The sequence below is a fragment of the Rhinolophus hipposideros genome (genome assembly GCF_964194185.1).
Source record: "Rhinolophus hipposideros genome assembly, chromosome: 25".
Classification (NCBI taxonomy): Eukaryota; Metazoa; Chordata; class Mammalia; order Chiroptera; family Rhinolophidae; genus Rhinolophus; species Rhinolophus hipposideros.
The window spans coordinates 22,542,168-22,558,034 of NC_138071.1; the positions used below are offsets into that span (position 1 = coordinate 22,542,168).

A 15,867-nucleotide genomic window follows, 5' to 3' on the forward strand; every position below is an offset into this window, starting at 1 on the left:
AAATGTAATGGCTCTGTGCAATGTCAGAGGGATAGTGGATGGGGGAGGAGGGTTCACACAGTGTGAGGGATATAAATGATAAACGTCTAAGTATTACTTTGTCTTGTGCACCTGAAACTAATAAAAAAATAAAAAAATTTTTAAAAATTAAAAAAAAATGAAATGGTGACCAAGTTTTCTGTGTCAGACACGGTGCTAAAACAGTGTTTATTCTGAATGCTTATATATTTTATCTTTCTAGCTCATTGGACGACCATTCCTGCCTTCTTACTGGAATCTTGGATTCCAGCTTAGTCGCAGGGATTACGGTAACCTCGAGGGATTGAGAGAGGTTGTAAGCCGAACTCTTAAAGCGAGGATCCCATATGTAAGTTGCAACTTCTCTTATCATGCACCATTTTCTATTATTTTTTGCATCTAATTCAATTTATTAGGAACAAGTACAGATGGATAGATAGATAGACACATCTACGTTGTGTGCAAAATTATATCTATGTCATCATGGAAAGAGTGCAGTTTATGGAGTCAGATGGAAATAATTTTGAATTTTAGCTTTACCTCTTCCTAGCTGTATGCAATGTTGGGCTCATTAATTACTACCTCTGTGTCTCAGATTTGTCTTTTATAGAATGCAAATGTAACTCTTACTTTGGTGGGCTGGTAGTGAGGAATGCCTTATACTGTACATGTAAAGCATGTATCAGATTGATGCAAAAGTAATTGCAGTTTAAAAAATAATTGCAAAAACCTCAATTACTTTTGCACCAACCTAATAACACATAAGATAAACTCCATCCAAGTTAGCTACTGTTTTATAAGAGGAAGCAACATCGGGGGTAACATGGTTAATAAATGCTGATGATTATAATGATGAGTGATAGTCAGTGAGCTTCTCCTAGTGACCTTGTATAATCCTTCCGGATCAAGCAGACTAATTTTGAAAGCTCCGTGGTTGTGAAGTAGTATTTGTGATGTCCAATGTCCATTAGTAAGTAAAAAGACAATTATTAAGTGTATACTGTTTGGAAAGTCCCCCTCTGGAGATGCGTACCATGTGGTTAATGAAGTTTTCAAAACTATTTTGGGCTAGATCTTTGGCACTGTGATGTAAGCATCCATTTGGTTAATATCTGAAGAAAGATATTATGGGTGGAAATACCAGACGTCAGGATTTTTCAGTCTCAGAGTAGAAATGAGGCCAGGCAAGGAGATGCCTTTTTCTTGTGAGGAAACATGCCCATTGTGTATAGTTTGGGCGTTCTGAGGAAATAATTATGCATTTCTTTGACTTCTCCCATATCTACTATCTGCAAACATCCAATTCCAGGAGAAATCAGATCAAATCTTGCCACGTCTTTATTATTTTACAAAGTGCTTTCACATGGATGGTTAACGCTCATTTGCTGCTATTTTGAAAATGAGGAAATGAAGACACTGCTTGGTCAATTAACCTCTCTAAGGTCACCACAGCTAGCTGTTAGATTGGTACAAAAGTCATTGCGGTTTAAGAGCTTAAAACAATTGCCAAAACCGCAATGACTTTTGCACTGACCTAATAAATGACAGGCCCAGGATTCAAAAGTCCTTTTGACTAAATGTGATGTTGGTTTCAATCTACCCTCATGCCTCCAATGAGAAAGGCTTTTTTGAGGAGCTGCTGATTCAGAAACAAAGGAGCTTTTCGTCCACGGATCGTATCTTTCCCACCGTGTGGCTGTGGAGGACACCTGGATCCTAAGTGACTGCCCAGTATGAGAACAGATGGTGCTACCATGGCCACAGGCCACAGGCCACTCCTTCCTCCAGGCCTATAACCTAGAGCCTCTCATGCATGAGAGGAATACGTACCTAGAAGATCTTCATATATCTTGAACGTATGTGGCAGATTGGAACAGAAGAGCACCCGGAGTTGAAGGGTCTGTCACCAAAGCCTCAAGTGACCCCGGACCCGCTCATGCACATGACCTTGGGAAATGTCACTTAACCCCTCCACTTAACCCCTTCACATGTCAATCATCTCACTAAGAAGAACACCTGCTCCACGCAGGCTGGTATGAAAACACAAAAATAATGTATGCAGGAGAGTTTGGTGAATTCAAACTCCATCTTTTTGCCATTTGTCATGATTAATTATTACCCTAGCAGTTCTATAAGGCAAGAAGACTGTTTTCTCCTATTATGATATATTCTAGCTTGATATTTTGGGTCCAGGTTAGTACATCATTCTAACATTACTAGCGACATTTACAAACATTTACAGAGCACTTGTTCTATGTCAAGCATCCAAGCCGTCAAATTACAGGGATGAATAAGACACAGTCCCTACCCTCAGGTCCCTCCCAAATACGTACGACACGTATCTGTCAGAGCAAAGAGATAAAACTGCAATCTAAGGGCACCTGCATCTTTCAAAAAGGGTGTAATTACTCCTTGGAAATAGCCATGTCCCTGAAGTTCCAGAATCATTAAGAAATATGACTTCAGTTTTAATGATCAAGAACTAGTTATCTGCCCAGTGATGTTTCCTACGTTCTAATTGGCCTGCATTATCTTCCAGGATGTCCAGTACTCTGACATAGACTACATGGATGGAATGAAGGATTTCACTATTAACAAAAATGATTACGGAGATCTCCCAAATTTTACAAAGAGCTTACAGGAACATGGACTAAAATATGTCATTATTATGGTATGTTCAAACACTTATTCTGTTGCCTAGTATTCCCTTTAAAAATGTAAAAGAAATTTATAAAAGTGATATTTATTTTATTTCTTTATTAGCATCCTGGCATTTTAAGTGACAACAGAACCTATGTGAATGGAAATAAAAAGAGAGTATGGATCTTTGGGGACAACGGTTTTTTCATGGAGCAGGTAATTTCTCAAAAATATCAGAGTAAACTACAGTCATTTGGGGAAATTTGTACTTTTGGTATGAAGATGGGTGGAAGGTAAGTTATGGTATCATTACTGTTTTCATGGCTTTAGAGGTTTCTGTTATTATTTTTAAACCAGTAGATGTAATAGTAGAGTGATTAAAATTTAGAAGGATTTATTTATTTTTTAATTGAAATATATTTGACATATAACATTGTGTAAATTTGAGCTATGCACTGTGTCAATTTGATACATTTATATATTGCAATATGGTTGCCATTATAGTGATGGCATCTCTAACAGGTCACATAACTTTCATTTCTTTTTTGCAGTGGGAATAATTAAGATCTAGTCCCTAAAAAGGTACCTCCTAGCCCTCTAATAATGCTGATATATGAGAAGCAATATATTATTAAAAGAGAGTTCATTTATTCTTAAAGTCCTCCCAACTCACAATTTCTATCTCGTTCCCAAGACAATAAATTCAACTGTGAAAATATAGCAAGATGCTCATAGGTTATTGTGAATCCTATCTCAGCTAGTATATTTTTAATTTACAAGACGAATAGAGAGAGCCCAGCCTTTATTCTAAGGTAGCCATTTCTGGCATTGGCGTAGACTGCTTGGGAATTTGTTTTCAGGGCAGCTGGGCCTTTGAGAGTATTTTACATGAAATCATGTAGGCAATCTTGTCTTCCTAGGATGTGTATTGTCAGCCGTAAATGACTGGATTACAAGGAGATTTACTAAAACTGGTACTTCATCTAAAAGTTCATGTGGCTGCAATTCTTGTTGCTTCTGGGCAGTTAACTGCAAAACTTATCTCTTTAAGGTTATTGATACCTCCTTCCATACCCGCTCACTTAATTCCTATCATTGATTTTGTTTACAATACTTGATTGTATTTACTTTCTTTTTCATTGATTCTAACCCTTCGTAAAACCACAGAGACATTTCCTTCCTTTTCCAAACTAATTCTTTGTGTTTACTGTTCTGTTCGAAATGAATTTTTAAAATATCAGACAGACCAGTATTTATATGCACCTACAAACTCAGAGGCCATGGTCACATAAAAATTGTTTATCTAAAAAGTAGATTATCCAGACCTGTGAGTCATTGTCAGTAGTCCTGGAGTGGTATGTAATTAGGAATTGACATATAAGCACAGAAATTTAATTAGAGAATTATTAATAGCTTCATTGACCAGTAGCTAACATGAATCATTTGATCTTACGTGTTGGCAGAGGTAGTAGTAGAGATGTTGTGGGTGTTGGCAGAGGTAGTAGTAGAGATGTTGTGGGTGTTGGCAGAGGTAGTAGTAGAGATGTTGTGGGTGTTGGCAGAGGTAGTAGTAGAGATGTTGTGGGTGTTGGCAGAGGTAGTAGTAGATGTGGTGTAGGTTAATTAGAAAGGAATTTGGTTAGAATGAAGTTTCCTAGGCCTGCTCCAGGTAGAATGGTGGTGTAGGTGATTCCTTTGCCAAATCACTTGTTTCTGAGCTTGATTATTACCTCTGATTATTATTTGGTGCCCCATCACCTAAAACAAAAAACCAGGAGATGATAGATGGGTAACTAAATAAGATCAGATAACATAAGATATTCATTATATTCCCTGAGTGTAAAGTTGTCCCTAAATGACAACCTATAAGTTTTGGGGGAAAATAAGCAAGAATTTATGCACAAAAGCTTGTATCCTATCAATTCAGAATTTTCAGTAACTTGGCTATGGTTATATTTTTGTGTTATTTGTGGAAAATGTTAAAAGCTAATCTTCGGTAGGAATACATAGGAAGAGAAGGTAGACTAAGAAATATTTGATTTGAGTAAGTAGCACAAAATTCATTTAACCATTTAAAAAACATTTGTTCATATGCCAAAAAACAACATATTTATAAACAACATTATTCAAAGCGGGTTTTAGATGACCTTTAATTAACAACACATTAAACAAATTCAATCATCCCCTTCTAAACCTTATCTAGTTAGACTTTCCAGTATTTTAAACAGTTCTTTTCCCAATTGGCCTGACATACTGAAATTGTACTTTTCTTTTAATCATAGAAAAAAATGATGGCCTCTTAACTATAGAATCGGTTGTTTTTCATTTCTCTTTTCTCCCATTGGTTCTTTGCATCTATGATTTGGAGTTTTGGAGGAGTCACAGATTTTGATTCTAAAATGACAAGATACATGGGACTTCTAGTAGAAGAAATAGTAGCCAGCAATAAATGCATGAGTAAACCATTGAACAAAGTAACAATCACAGCCACCTTCTTTTTCTTTGCTTTTCAGGGGCCTCCCAACACATCCATCATCGTCTTTCCTGATTATACAAATCCAGTCTGTACTGAGTGGTGGACAGAAGAGTTCAAAATGTTTCATAAAACTCTGGAGTTTGATGGAGTGTGGATTGTAAGTTGTTATTCCAGGATCAAAGTTTTTTGGAGATGGATAGTGCAAGTTTTGAAATGAACTTTGATCCCAACCTGTAATAAAATAGTTTCACATAGCGGTATTTAAAATCCTTTTACATAATGCTGAACTTGTATGCAATAAATTAGACCCCTCAAAAACCTGGATTTTAATTCTCAATCTACCACCAACTGGTTATTTCTTTTTGAGAAAGTCTTTTGCTTTCTCTTAGTCTCAGCTTTTTCTTCCATTAACTGTCTTTCAGCTTAAAAATACTGTTTTATTAGAAACTACAGTTGCTATTATTTGTAACAATGATTCATTAAATTTAAACTTAATCATTAGAGAAGAATTTAATGAACCCCTTTTATTTTTTAGAGGATACAGATGGGAAAATTTCTTTGAAATTTGAAAATTTATTTGTTAGCAGGATCATGCATCAGCTATTTTTAACATATTTTAAGGACATGGATTTTATCTCAATTATATCTTCTTCTTGCCCCACATTGAGTATAATAAAAAAAAAATAGGACATTATAAAATAGAATATCATCCTATGTTAGGTTCTTTAAAACAATACTGAAACAATATCAGCAACAATAAAAGCATAACTTAATAAGGTAAGAATCAGCCATTAGAATGGTATTTCTTACTTAAATGATTGAGATCAATGTAGAAAACATGAAATGTGCCTAATATCATTTAGAGTTGGAAGGCACCTTAGATACAATTAAATCTAAAAGATGAAACAGAGGTCAAGAAAATTTAGGAAGATTACTTAATATCCCAAAATCAGTTAGTAAGAGACCCCAGATATCTGGCTTTTAGTTCAGTAAGCTTTCCTCAACAACTAACTGTATGTCAGTAACATTTTCCATTTGTATACTTTGTGTCTCTGAAGGACATGGATGAAATATCGAACTTTTACCCAAATTCTGATCATCAATGTGAAAAAAACAGTCTGAACTATCCTCCTTTCACTCCTCGTAAGTTTTCATCTGTTCGCAAATGATGGAGCCATGAGCCATGTTTAAAAGAACTCAGTGTGGCCAAAAGCAATTTCACTTCCCAGTTCAAAGGATGCCCCCACCCCAACCCTCTGACCACTTCTCTACTGGAGACCTTGCTGCTTTGTTTGGTCTCTGACCACCTTTTTGCTGTTACAATCCAAGGGCAAGTGTGTGGTGAAGGTCACACCTCCTTGGGATAGAGAGGTTGTGTCTCCTCTCTCGAGTACTACATTCTTCCATCCTGTTTGCTTCCTCCAAACCTCTTATGTGCATGGTTCAATTTTAAACTTTATGAGAATATCAGAATATCGGAAATACAAACTACTTCTGTTGGACTAAATCTGTAATTCTATTAACTTTTTTGGTGTATTTGTTTATCTCATTACTGATAATTTAAAGCATCAGTGGTTCCTGTTAGTTCTTCTTATTTATAAATCCCATTTCTAGTCAGTCAATTTTCCAGTCCCTGATTTTGAAAGAATGTGTGTGTGTTTGGGAAACAGTATAGTGTTTGTGGAAACAAATGAACACCAACGTCTCAGTGGATTAACACAATAAAAGTTTGTTTTTTGCTCATATAACATTCCAGTGTGAGGAGCCTGGCTCTCATCCAAGCAGTGACTCAGGAATCTAATTACTTCCATTGCCTGATTCTCTCATCTCGGAGTCCCTTGTTTCTAGTTTCCTAGGTGAAGGAGAGACAAGGTAGAGGGAGCTTTATGGACAGGACTGGAACTGGGTTGTTTTCAATTTGCCCACATTTCTTTGACCAGAGTCCAAATACACAGTCTTAGCTAAACTTCCAGGAAAAATGTGAAATATAATTTCATACTCTCAGGAAGAAGGCACAGGCTTGGTGAACATCTGTCTAGACTCAGCCAGTTTCTTCCGGTTTGTCCACTTCACTTGCTCCCTTGCGCCAAGCCTTAGCCATTTCTTTACGCCTTTTGGTTACTGAAGGAGTGGAAAACTTTTTAGAAGGAATTTTGACTTCAAACCGATTAACTTGCAAAATCTATGGTTTGCTTCCCCCAGTTATACTTCTCAGCTCAGATTATGTTCCCCCAACGTTTTTCACTGTGGATCAGTTTATCATGTTTCTCTTTTAATCTCTTAATCTTCTTCTTAGCCAAAACTAATCTTTTTTTCTACAGAACACTGTAATTTCCTCACTTTCTGCCTGTCTCTGACATACACCCCATTCCTTACCTCCCAGCAAACATTTTGTCTACCTGCATATGACCCGCTGCTTTGCCTCATAGCTGACCTGCTTTTCACCTTTTCAGGATTAGGTAGCACACATTAGCATGAGAAAGACTTAAATAAATTACCTTTGCCGGTGGAAAATCTTAGTGTCTGTTCCTTTCACTGAAGTGATTGTGAATCAAAGTTCACAAACTGAGCTGTACCAGAAATATTATTTTCTTTATGTTTTATAATTAAACATAACTTCTCATTGCAAACGCTTATTCTATTGGGCTGGTGGGAAAAACTCAACCTCAGTCTTCCGTGATTCTACCATTTTCTAGAATTGTGCCTCAGACTAAGTTTCTGTGAATAGGCAAGGCTTCATGAAGGAGGGCAGATATGGCCCCAATTATTGGTCTAGAAGGAGAAGAAGGGGAAGAACAAAATGGAAGGACACAAGACAGAAAATGTTGAGCATTTTAGGCATGAGAAAGGGGTAATACAGTAATAATGGTGATTTCTAGAGGCAGGAGCTGAGTTTTTATTCATGAAGCTACCTAAATATCATTTCTCATTTGAAAATTAAAAAAAGTATAACTGAGGTGTGAATGCTTGTGATCTGAGTGAATATGTTCCCTGTTCACTGTCCTCATATTTGTATACATTCAATTCTCCTTGATTAAATATATGTAGATATATGTGTGTACTTTGTTTATATTCCATCTCAGAGCAACTTCCCATTGTTCTGAGTTGTTTCTGGGTTACCTCCACTCAACACCATCCTTTGTGAGCTCAAGGGAATGCAAATTAATTTTAATGATTTATCTCAGTGAGGGGTCAGTGTAGGCCCCAGGGAGAAGGTGGCATTTAAGATAGAATTTAAAATCTGGAAAGGATTTTTGTCAAGTGGAGATTGGTGGGGAAGGTACAGGAACCGGGACACCAATGGTGGTTATTTTTGTTAGAATTGGTAGAGAGGACTTGCCTCACTGATGCTTATTTCCCCACAGGAATTCTGGACCGCATGCTTTTTGCGGGAACCCTCTGCATGGATGCCGAGTTTTATTGGAGCTTTCATTATGATGTCCACAGCTTGTATGGCTACTTGATGGCAAGAGCCACAGACTTGTAAGCACTTGGTTTTCTCCCTAATTCTAGATTTGGGGAGCTGGTAAATGGAAGGTTTCTCTTGTCATCTCTATGCATAGTTTTCAAATATGTTTTGTAATTATCGGGATCTAGAAACTCAGATCTTACAGGCTATGTAAGAGGTCTTCTCATCTGATCCCTTGGTCCTGTGCAGGATTATTTTTGACTGGCTTGTGACGAAGGAACCTATCCTAAACCTAATGGTTTTAAGGATACTAGCAGGCAAGAATGAGCAAGGGATTTAGACACCCCACTCCCCCAATTAGAAGTCAGCCCTTGCTTGGGTACTATTACTGAATGTGCTATGATTATCACACTAGGGTTGTCTGATTTAGCAAATAAAAATACAGGACACCCAGTTAAGTTTGCAATGGACATACTTATACTAAAAATTATCCATTATATTAAAAATGTATTTATCTGGCAATTTATACCACACCATCCTAGCTTTCCTCTTCATTGCCTGCCCCACTTTTCCTCTCAATTGTCCTCTGTATGTCTCCGCTGTGTGTCTCCCAAGACATACACCATCACCACCACCACCACCACCACCATCACTCATTATGAAAGTCTAACAAAGCAACAGATGTTTCCTGCAAAGTATTCAGTCCTTTTCATACTTTGTCACATGGATTTTTTTGCTGATAACTTTGTAAATTGAGGAGTATCTTCCTGCGAACTTCCCCCACCACGTTCCTTCCTTGGTAAAATATAATCATTATACCTAAAAGAGCAAGAAATTTGGGGCTAAGCTTAAGAAGATTTTAATTTTAAATTTGCAAAACAGACAGGGAAACTAAAGTACTGGAAGATTTGTTGGGGACCTTCCAGTGGCTTAGGAAAGAATGTCTTAGACTTTCTCTGCTTGTTTCCTTTTGTTCTGGTGTTTCTAGAACTCCATAGTGGGGATTAGGGGCAGCGAGACTTTGATGGGACTTTATGCGACTTTTCTCAGTCCTTCTTTTATTTGACTTCACTGACCACCTCTTTGTATTTGGCTCCTTTGGTTCTGAGACACCACCCTCTCCTGTCACTCCTGCTCTCTTCCCAGCTGTCCCTTCTCAACCTCTGTATCTGGATCTTTTTATTTTTATTTTTATTTTATTTTGTTTTATTTTATTTTATTTTATTTTTACATCCCTCACACCGTGAACCCCCCTCCCCCCATCCACCCCCACCCCGACCTCACACCGAGCCATCACATTATACACATAAAATTATAGTTGGCATTCATTAATGTCCAGCCTCTGGTGTACAATGCCATGACCAGGCATCCACAGCATCCCTGAGGTGGTCTCCCAAACAGGACACATGAATAAGTCTTAGGGGTCCCTCATCAGGCTTCTTTTTACATTTTCTGCCAACGTATAGGTAATTTATTCCTTTTCAGGTGTTTCTGTAATTTATTCTGATAATTTTAAAATCTGTATTTCTAGCGTAGATCTCTCCCTATTTTTCAGAGCCCAATATCCAAAACTACCCTCTGACCTTCTCTACTTGGATGTCTTATAGTACTTCTAATACCATGCACCTTACTCTGTGACGTGTTTTTGCCCAGCCTCCAGTCTGGCTAATCACGTTTGAAACTGTTACATTCCCCATCTTGATTGGTAGGGACACCATCCTTCTCTCCTAGACTCCCAAGGGAGAAACTTGGTATCATCCTTGAGTTCTTTTTTTCCATCACATCCTCACTTATAATCAGTCTTCGATCCTTTTGATTCTAAAGCACTTCTATAACTGTTGCCTTTTGTCCCCACTTCTTAGCTAAGGTCATCATCATCGTTCATGCAAAGCTTACACTAGTCCCGTGTATAGTCTCCCTTCCCTGACTTTAGCTTTATATCCCATTAATCTATCCTCTACTCTTGCTACTCAGTGTGGTCCAAGGACCAGCAACACTAGCTTCATCTGGAAACATACTAGAAATGTAGCATCTTGGGGCCTCACGCGAGACCTTGGAAATCAGAATGTGCATTTTAACAAGATCCCTGGGTATATTGAATGCATGTTATTGTTTCAAAAGCGCTACTCTGTACTGCTGTCAAAGTGATCTTTCTGAATCATACATCTGCTCATTTCTATCCCCAGTGAAAAATCATCTGTGGCTTGCTATTTTCTATACAATAAAATCCAGTCACCCTCACAAAATTGTAAGGTATTTCATAACTAAACCCTTTCTTAGTATTTTTCTTTCATCGTTGCTGCTCCTCATATTTTATAACTGCTGTTGTGCCCACATTGAAATGCTGTTTCATTCTCCCACGTCTTTGCACGTGTTGTCCTCTCTGTATGGCATGCCAACCCCCACCCTGTCCATTTTGCAAACATGCATTTACCTTGAAAACCTCACCTCAGATGTTAATTCTGGAAAACCTCCTGATGGTCCTGGGAAAAGATGATCTCCCCCTTTATTTGCACTACCTTTATTGATATTGCAGTATGCTTATTATGCAAACACCTTGCATGATAATTTTTAAATATTTGCTTTTTTGTCTTGCTGGATTGTAAGTTCCCTGAGGACACAGTAACCCCTGTATACTTAGCCTGAGGAATAGCGTGTGTACTAAACGCTGTTTTTTGAGCAAATGCCTGGACTGAGAAAAACGAGAAGGGCAAAGTAGACCCACAGGGGATCTGATGAATGAGAGGCAGAGACTGTGCTTATTTTGTTTTCCAGCACCATTTTGCCGTCATGACTTAATAGTGTGCTGGACGTCCAGGTGAGAGAGTCCTTGTCCCGTCAACGCAAGTTTTTTTATTTCATTAAAAGAAGAGCTTCAACATGTCTCATTTTGTTATCTTCTCTTTTCTGACTTCTTTCTATCTCATTCTATTTTTCCTGGGAAATTCACACGATGAATAAGACTCACTTCCATCATCTTTGAAATGAGAGACTTGGATTGATGTTTCCCACATTCGTTTCTTGTTCTGATCTATTGTGACTCTTAGATGCTTCTATCTAAGAATGGACGGTGGGGGTGGGGGAGAGAGTGAATAAGTGACCAGGGTGAAAAAGAAGGAGCAGGTCGGGCAGGAGGAGGGAAAGAGAGTTTCAAATTGCTCGCTCGCTAGTGTCTCTATATGATAAAACTGCTGTAAAATCATGATGGGGTTGGTTAATATGTTCTTATAGCTATGGTTAATAGTTAAAAGGTCTGAGTTCCCAGAGAACAGTGGAGATATGTGGAACTTGGCCCTTGGGTATCAGGCAGAGTTGGTTAAAAAAACAGATAAAATATTCATCCAATAGGAACTGGCCATCAGGAGAATTGAAGTCATAGATCTGATGAATATCTGGCTCAGCCTTAGCTGGAAATATGATTTGGGGACAGGGGTTACTGGTCTACCCAGAGAATGACATTCACTTCTCTCTGGAGTGAAAGCAGGAAGAGAACAGATCCTCTCAGAGATCAAGACCATAAATAGGCCAAACCTGAGAGATGCAAAATGGAGACTTAAGGACCTCTGAATATTATTTTTCCTCTAAGCTGTAAAAAAACCCAGACTGTTATCTGAGCCATGTTACCATATGGCCTGACTCTAAACGGTAAACTCAGATAAGTTCATCCCTGTTTCGCTTTCACTTTATATAACCTGCGTGTGTTTCTTGCACGACTGATGATTGCGGTAAACTCTCCAGCCAGTGGGAATAAAAGAAACCATCTGCTAGTCCATATCAGGGAGAAATAAGGAGAGGAGTTGGAGAACGAGTCCTCTCCTCCATTCAACCCTCTGTTTCTGGCCATTCAGTTGTCAGAATGGAGCACTTCACTTCCTCAAACCCGTCTTCTACTTCAGAATTTTCTCCCTTCTGTCAATTTGAGTCACTTTGCATTGAATTTACACACTGCCCATAACACCCTGAGGCAATACGAAGAGGGGAAGTACTGGGGGCAGTGGTAGTGAGGAATTGTCCAGGGCCTGGTGGTACGCTTGTCCAAGACCATGTACTGGAAGGAAAGATAGAAGAGCTTGCCTGCAACGACCTAGAAGCAATTGTGGCTCAGGTATTACCATCCTGTTGTTGCATTATTGTTCAGTTTGAGAACATTAAAGGAAGGCGTGAACTGTTGAGCGTGGAAGAAGGCAAGGAGAGGTATTTCGGTGAAGTTCCTATGCAAAAAGAATGTTCTAAATAACAGCTAGAAAAATAGCCTACATCTAATTGTCTGTTATCCCACCCCACCTCCACCCCCATCCTTTCTGAATTCCTTCCCTTTCCTTTCCATATAGCTTTTTTGATATGTACTCTTTTATATATAATACAATGAAAATAATATTTTCTATTTTAATTGCCTTTTAACTTCATAAAGAGTATCATGTGTCATCTTTGGAGACTGATTTATTTCAATTAAGATGGGTTTGCCTAGATGAAGATTTGCTAACACTGGGAATTGCTGACAATAAGTTCTGAAACTTCAGAGGAACCCAGCTACCCAGAGCCCCCGCTGGTATACAAACTCTCCTCTAAGGCAAGCAGCAGGTACAGGGTTCCCACCTGAGCAAGTATTGTGCTAAACAGGATTGTGAGTGGGCAGCAAGGCATGTAGCCAAGGGACGTTGGAAACACATTTTCTAGAGGAAGGTGATCAAGCCAAGATCCCATGGTTCCAATGTATTGTCAACCAAAGGGCCAGAGCACAACCAGATCCAACAAGATGGAGGAAACATAATCAGGAGAACAGGAGCCTAGAGAAATTCCTTGGGGAGCTGGACTGGAGAGGTTTGCACTCTTATAGGAGGTCTGAAACCTTACCCAGACGTGAGAAAGAAGCTCTTGAAAATACTAATCTAGTTTTCTCATTAGTAATCTAGATTACTAATCTAGTAATCTAGTTTTCTGGATGATGACACCTGATGTTTTCTTCTGGTTGGAAAGCCCATTGCTGCTCTTGGTATAGGGAAGTCCTAGACATCCCCAGCTCACTTTATGTTCAATTGACTGTGTCCCTTTTCAGGGCCTTGAAGCAGATCTTCCACAATAAGAGGAACTTCATCTTATCCCGTTCTACTTTTGCTGGATCTGGCAAATTTGCTGCTCATTGGTTGGGGGACAACGCGGCCACATGGGATGATCTCCGATGGTCCATCCCTAGTATCCTTGAGTTCAATCTGTTTGGCATCCCCATGGTGAGTTTCACTGTCAACCAAGGAGCTTTAAAGCTTTGCCCTTTGACATTCTTTCCATGGTCAATCTTTGAGGTGTCTGAAAACCCAGGAGCATATGTTTCCCTGTGATATGTATTGGAAAAATCCATTTTTATGTGTGGTGTGAGCTGCCTTCTGAAGATAGGATGGTAACATTTCATCATTGGGTTGCCATCCAGGAGATCTCTGAAGTTAGGAAAGAGAACCGTAAGTAAAATATATTAGAATCACAGAAAAATTCCATCAGCAGAGCACCAGTGAGTAGCAAAGTATGAAATTGGGAACCTAATAGTGAGGGTGAGCCATTGATATAACAATCAGTCTTCCTCTCACCTATCCATGATGCACACTTGCTTCTGTCTCCCCCTTGGCTGGGACTTTTCCCTGAAAGCCTAGGGCCTCTGTAGTCATGGAATGATGGAAATAAGAGAGATTCTCTTTTGCCTTGTCACATCAGTATACAGTCAACACGTTCTCCTCCCTCCCTGATCACTGTGCTCATATGTGCGCTCATTCTCCAGGTTGGTGCCAACATCTGCGGTTATACACTAAATGTCACAGAGGAACTCTGCACAAGATGGATGCAACTTGGAGCATTTTATCCGCTTTCAAGGAACCACAATGGGCCCGGCTTCAGGGTAAGGTCCCCAGGAGAAGTGCTGAGAACTTCTTGGATTATCTGATCTATTGTTCTCCAAGAGGGGTTGAAGAAACTCCTACAGGTTGGCCCCAAGTGCAGGAGCAGAATAGATACATTTTGGGTGATAGACCTAAAAAGCAGGATACTGGGGTAAGGGTGTGTGGGAAAGGGTAGATAGATAGATAGATAGATAGATAGATAGATAGATAGATAGATAGATAGATAGATAGATAGATGATATAGATACAGATACAGATATAGATAGATATAGATGATATAATGGTTTTATTGTTGGAAACTCAACAGTGAAGGTGAGAAGGGTTGTTAAAGTTTCTATGGTGCTGCTATCACTTCTGTTACCACCTTATCTAAGATGGGACAATTGGGGTCCACTGGTACCTTACTTTGGTTAATGTGAAGGAAACCACTCCTAGATATGGGAGGGGCAGGCCAGGGACCTGAAAATAATTTTCACCTTGTTACTACATTCTGTCTTTCTTTAAGTGGTTTGGGAGGCCACTCCCCACTACTTCTCATAACTCATCCCATCTCTCTCCTCTTCTATGCAAAATCACATTTTTGATGGGTGAGTATATAAAATGGGTTGAAAGTCCCTCAGGGAGATGCTTAGTGATGGCAGGAGCAAGTAAAGTGGAATGCCCTTTCTTTTCATGAAGTAATCTGCAACTTGTTTCAGATTGAGTGGTTTGCCTCTTAATGGGTTCATTAGAGTACCTTACTGATAATCATTTTCTCTCTAGTTCTTGACGTTGTCCAATTATCAATGTCTCTAACCTGGGAAAGATTCGCAGTCGGATCCTCAAAGTGTTTGATCCCTGGGCTCTCCCAGCCATTTGTGACCTAGATAAAGCAGCGTTTCTGCGTTCTAAGCAGGTGGCTGGGAGCAGGGAGGCCGGGTGCTCTTCCTGAAGAAATGGCCTGGAAGGACTCACACAGATAAGAGTTCTCAGATCACTGGGGCTGCTAGGTTATGGTGCTTGGTTCTCTCCTCTCAACTCCTGCGGACCAACAGAATAATGAGAGCCACACGAGGGTGCTTAACTGTACATTTAAAAAGTGAAAAGAAACAGGAGCAATTCTTTTTAATATATTTTAGGTAACTCAATATACCTTCAACATTATGAATTCAACCTGTATTTAATGCAAAAATATTAATAATGAACTATTTTATATTCTTTTGTTTATACTAAGTCTTCAAAATTCAGGGTGCATTTTACGCTTACAGTACATCTTCATTTGGAAGCTAAATTTTCAGCAGTTGGAGTGAAATGTAATCCTACCAAACAATAAAATTATGTTTAATATAAAAACTATTTTACATCAGTTCAGTGTTTAGGTTTCTATTTGAATTAACCACCATTAAATGTAATGACAAGTTCCGTTCCTCAGTCTTACTGACCACATTTTAAGTGTTTAC

General features: G+C 38.9%; 1 protein-coding gene across 1 annotated transcript in view; it reads left to right on the top strand.

The window, feature by feature from the left end:
- LOC308492962 (maltase-glucoamylase-like) overlaps positions 1 to 15,867 on the top strand; it is a 172,235-nt gene that overhangs the window by 114,112 nt on the left and 42,256 nt on the right. Inside the window, exons 57-64 of the mRNA XM_081038512.1 lie at positions 242 to 367; positions 2,558 to 2,689; positions 2,782 to 2,874; positions 5,172 to 5,291; positions 6,193 to 6,277; positions 8,500 to 8,617; positions 13,600 to 13,771; positions 14,311 to 14,427. Coding sequence (XP_080894638.1) covers positions 242 to 367; positions 2,558 to 2,689; positions 2,782 to 2,874; positions 5,172 to 5,291; positions 6,193 to 6,277; positions 8,500 to 8,617; positions 13,600 to 13,771; positions 14,311 to 14,427 — 963 coding nt within the window. The remainder of the gene's footprint in view (positions 1 to 241; positions 368 to 2,557; positions 2,690 to 2,781; positions 2,875 to 5,171; positions 5,292 to 6,192; positions 6,278 to 8,499; positions 8,618 to 13,599; positions 13,772 to 14,310; positions 14,428 to 15,867) is intronic.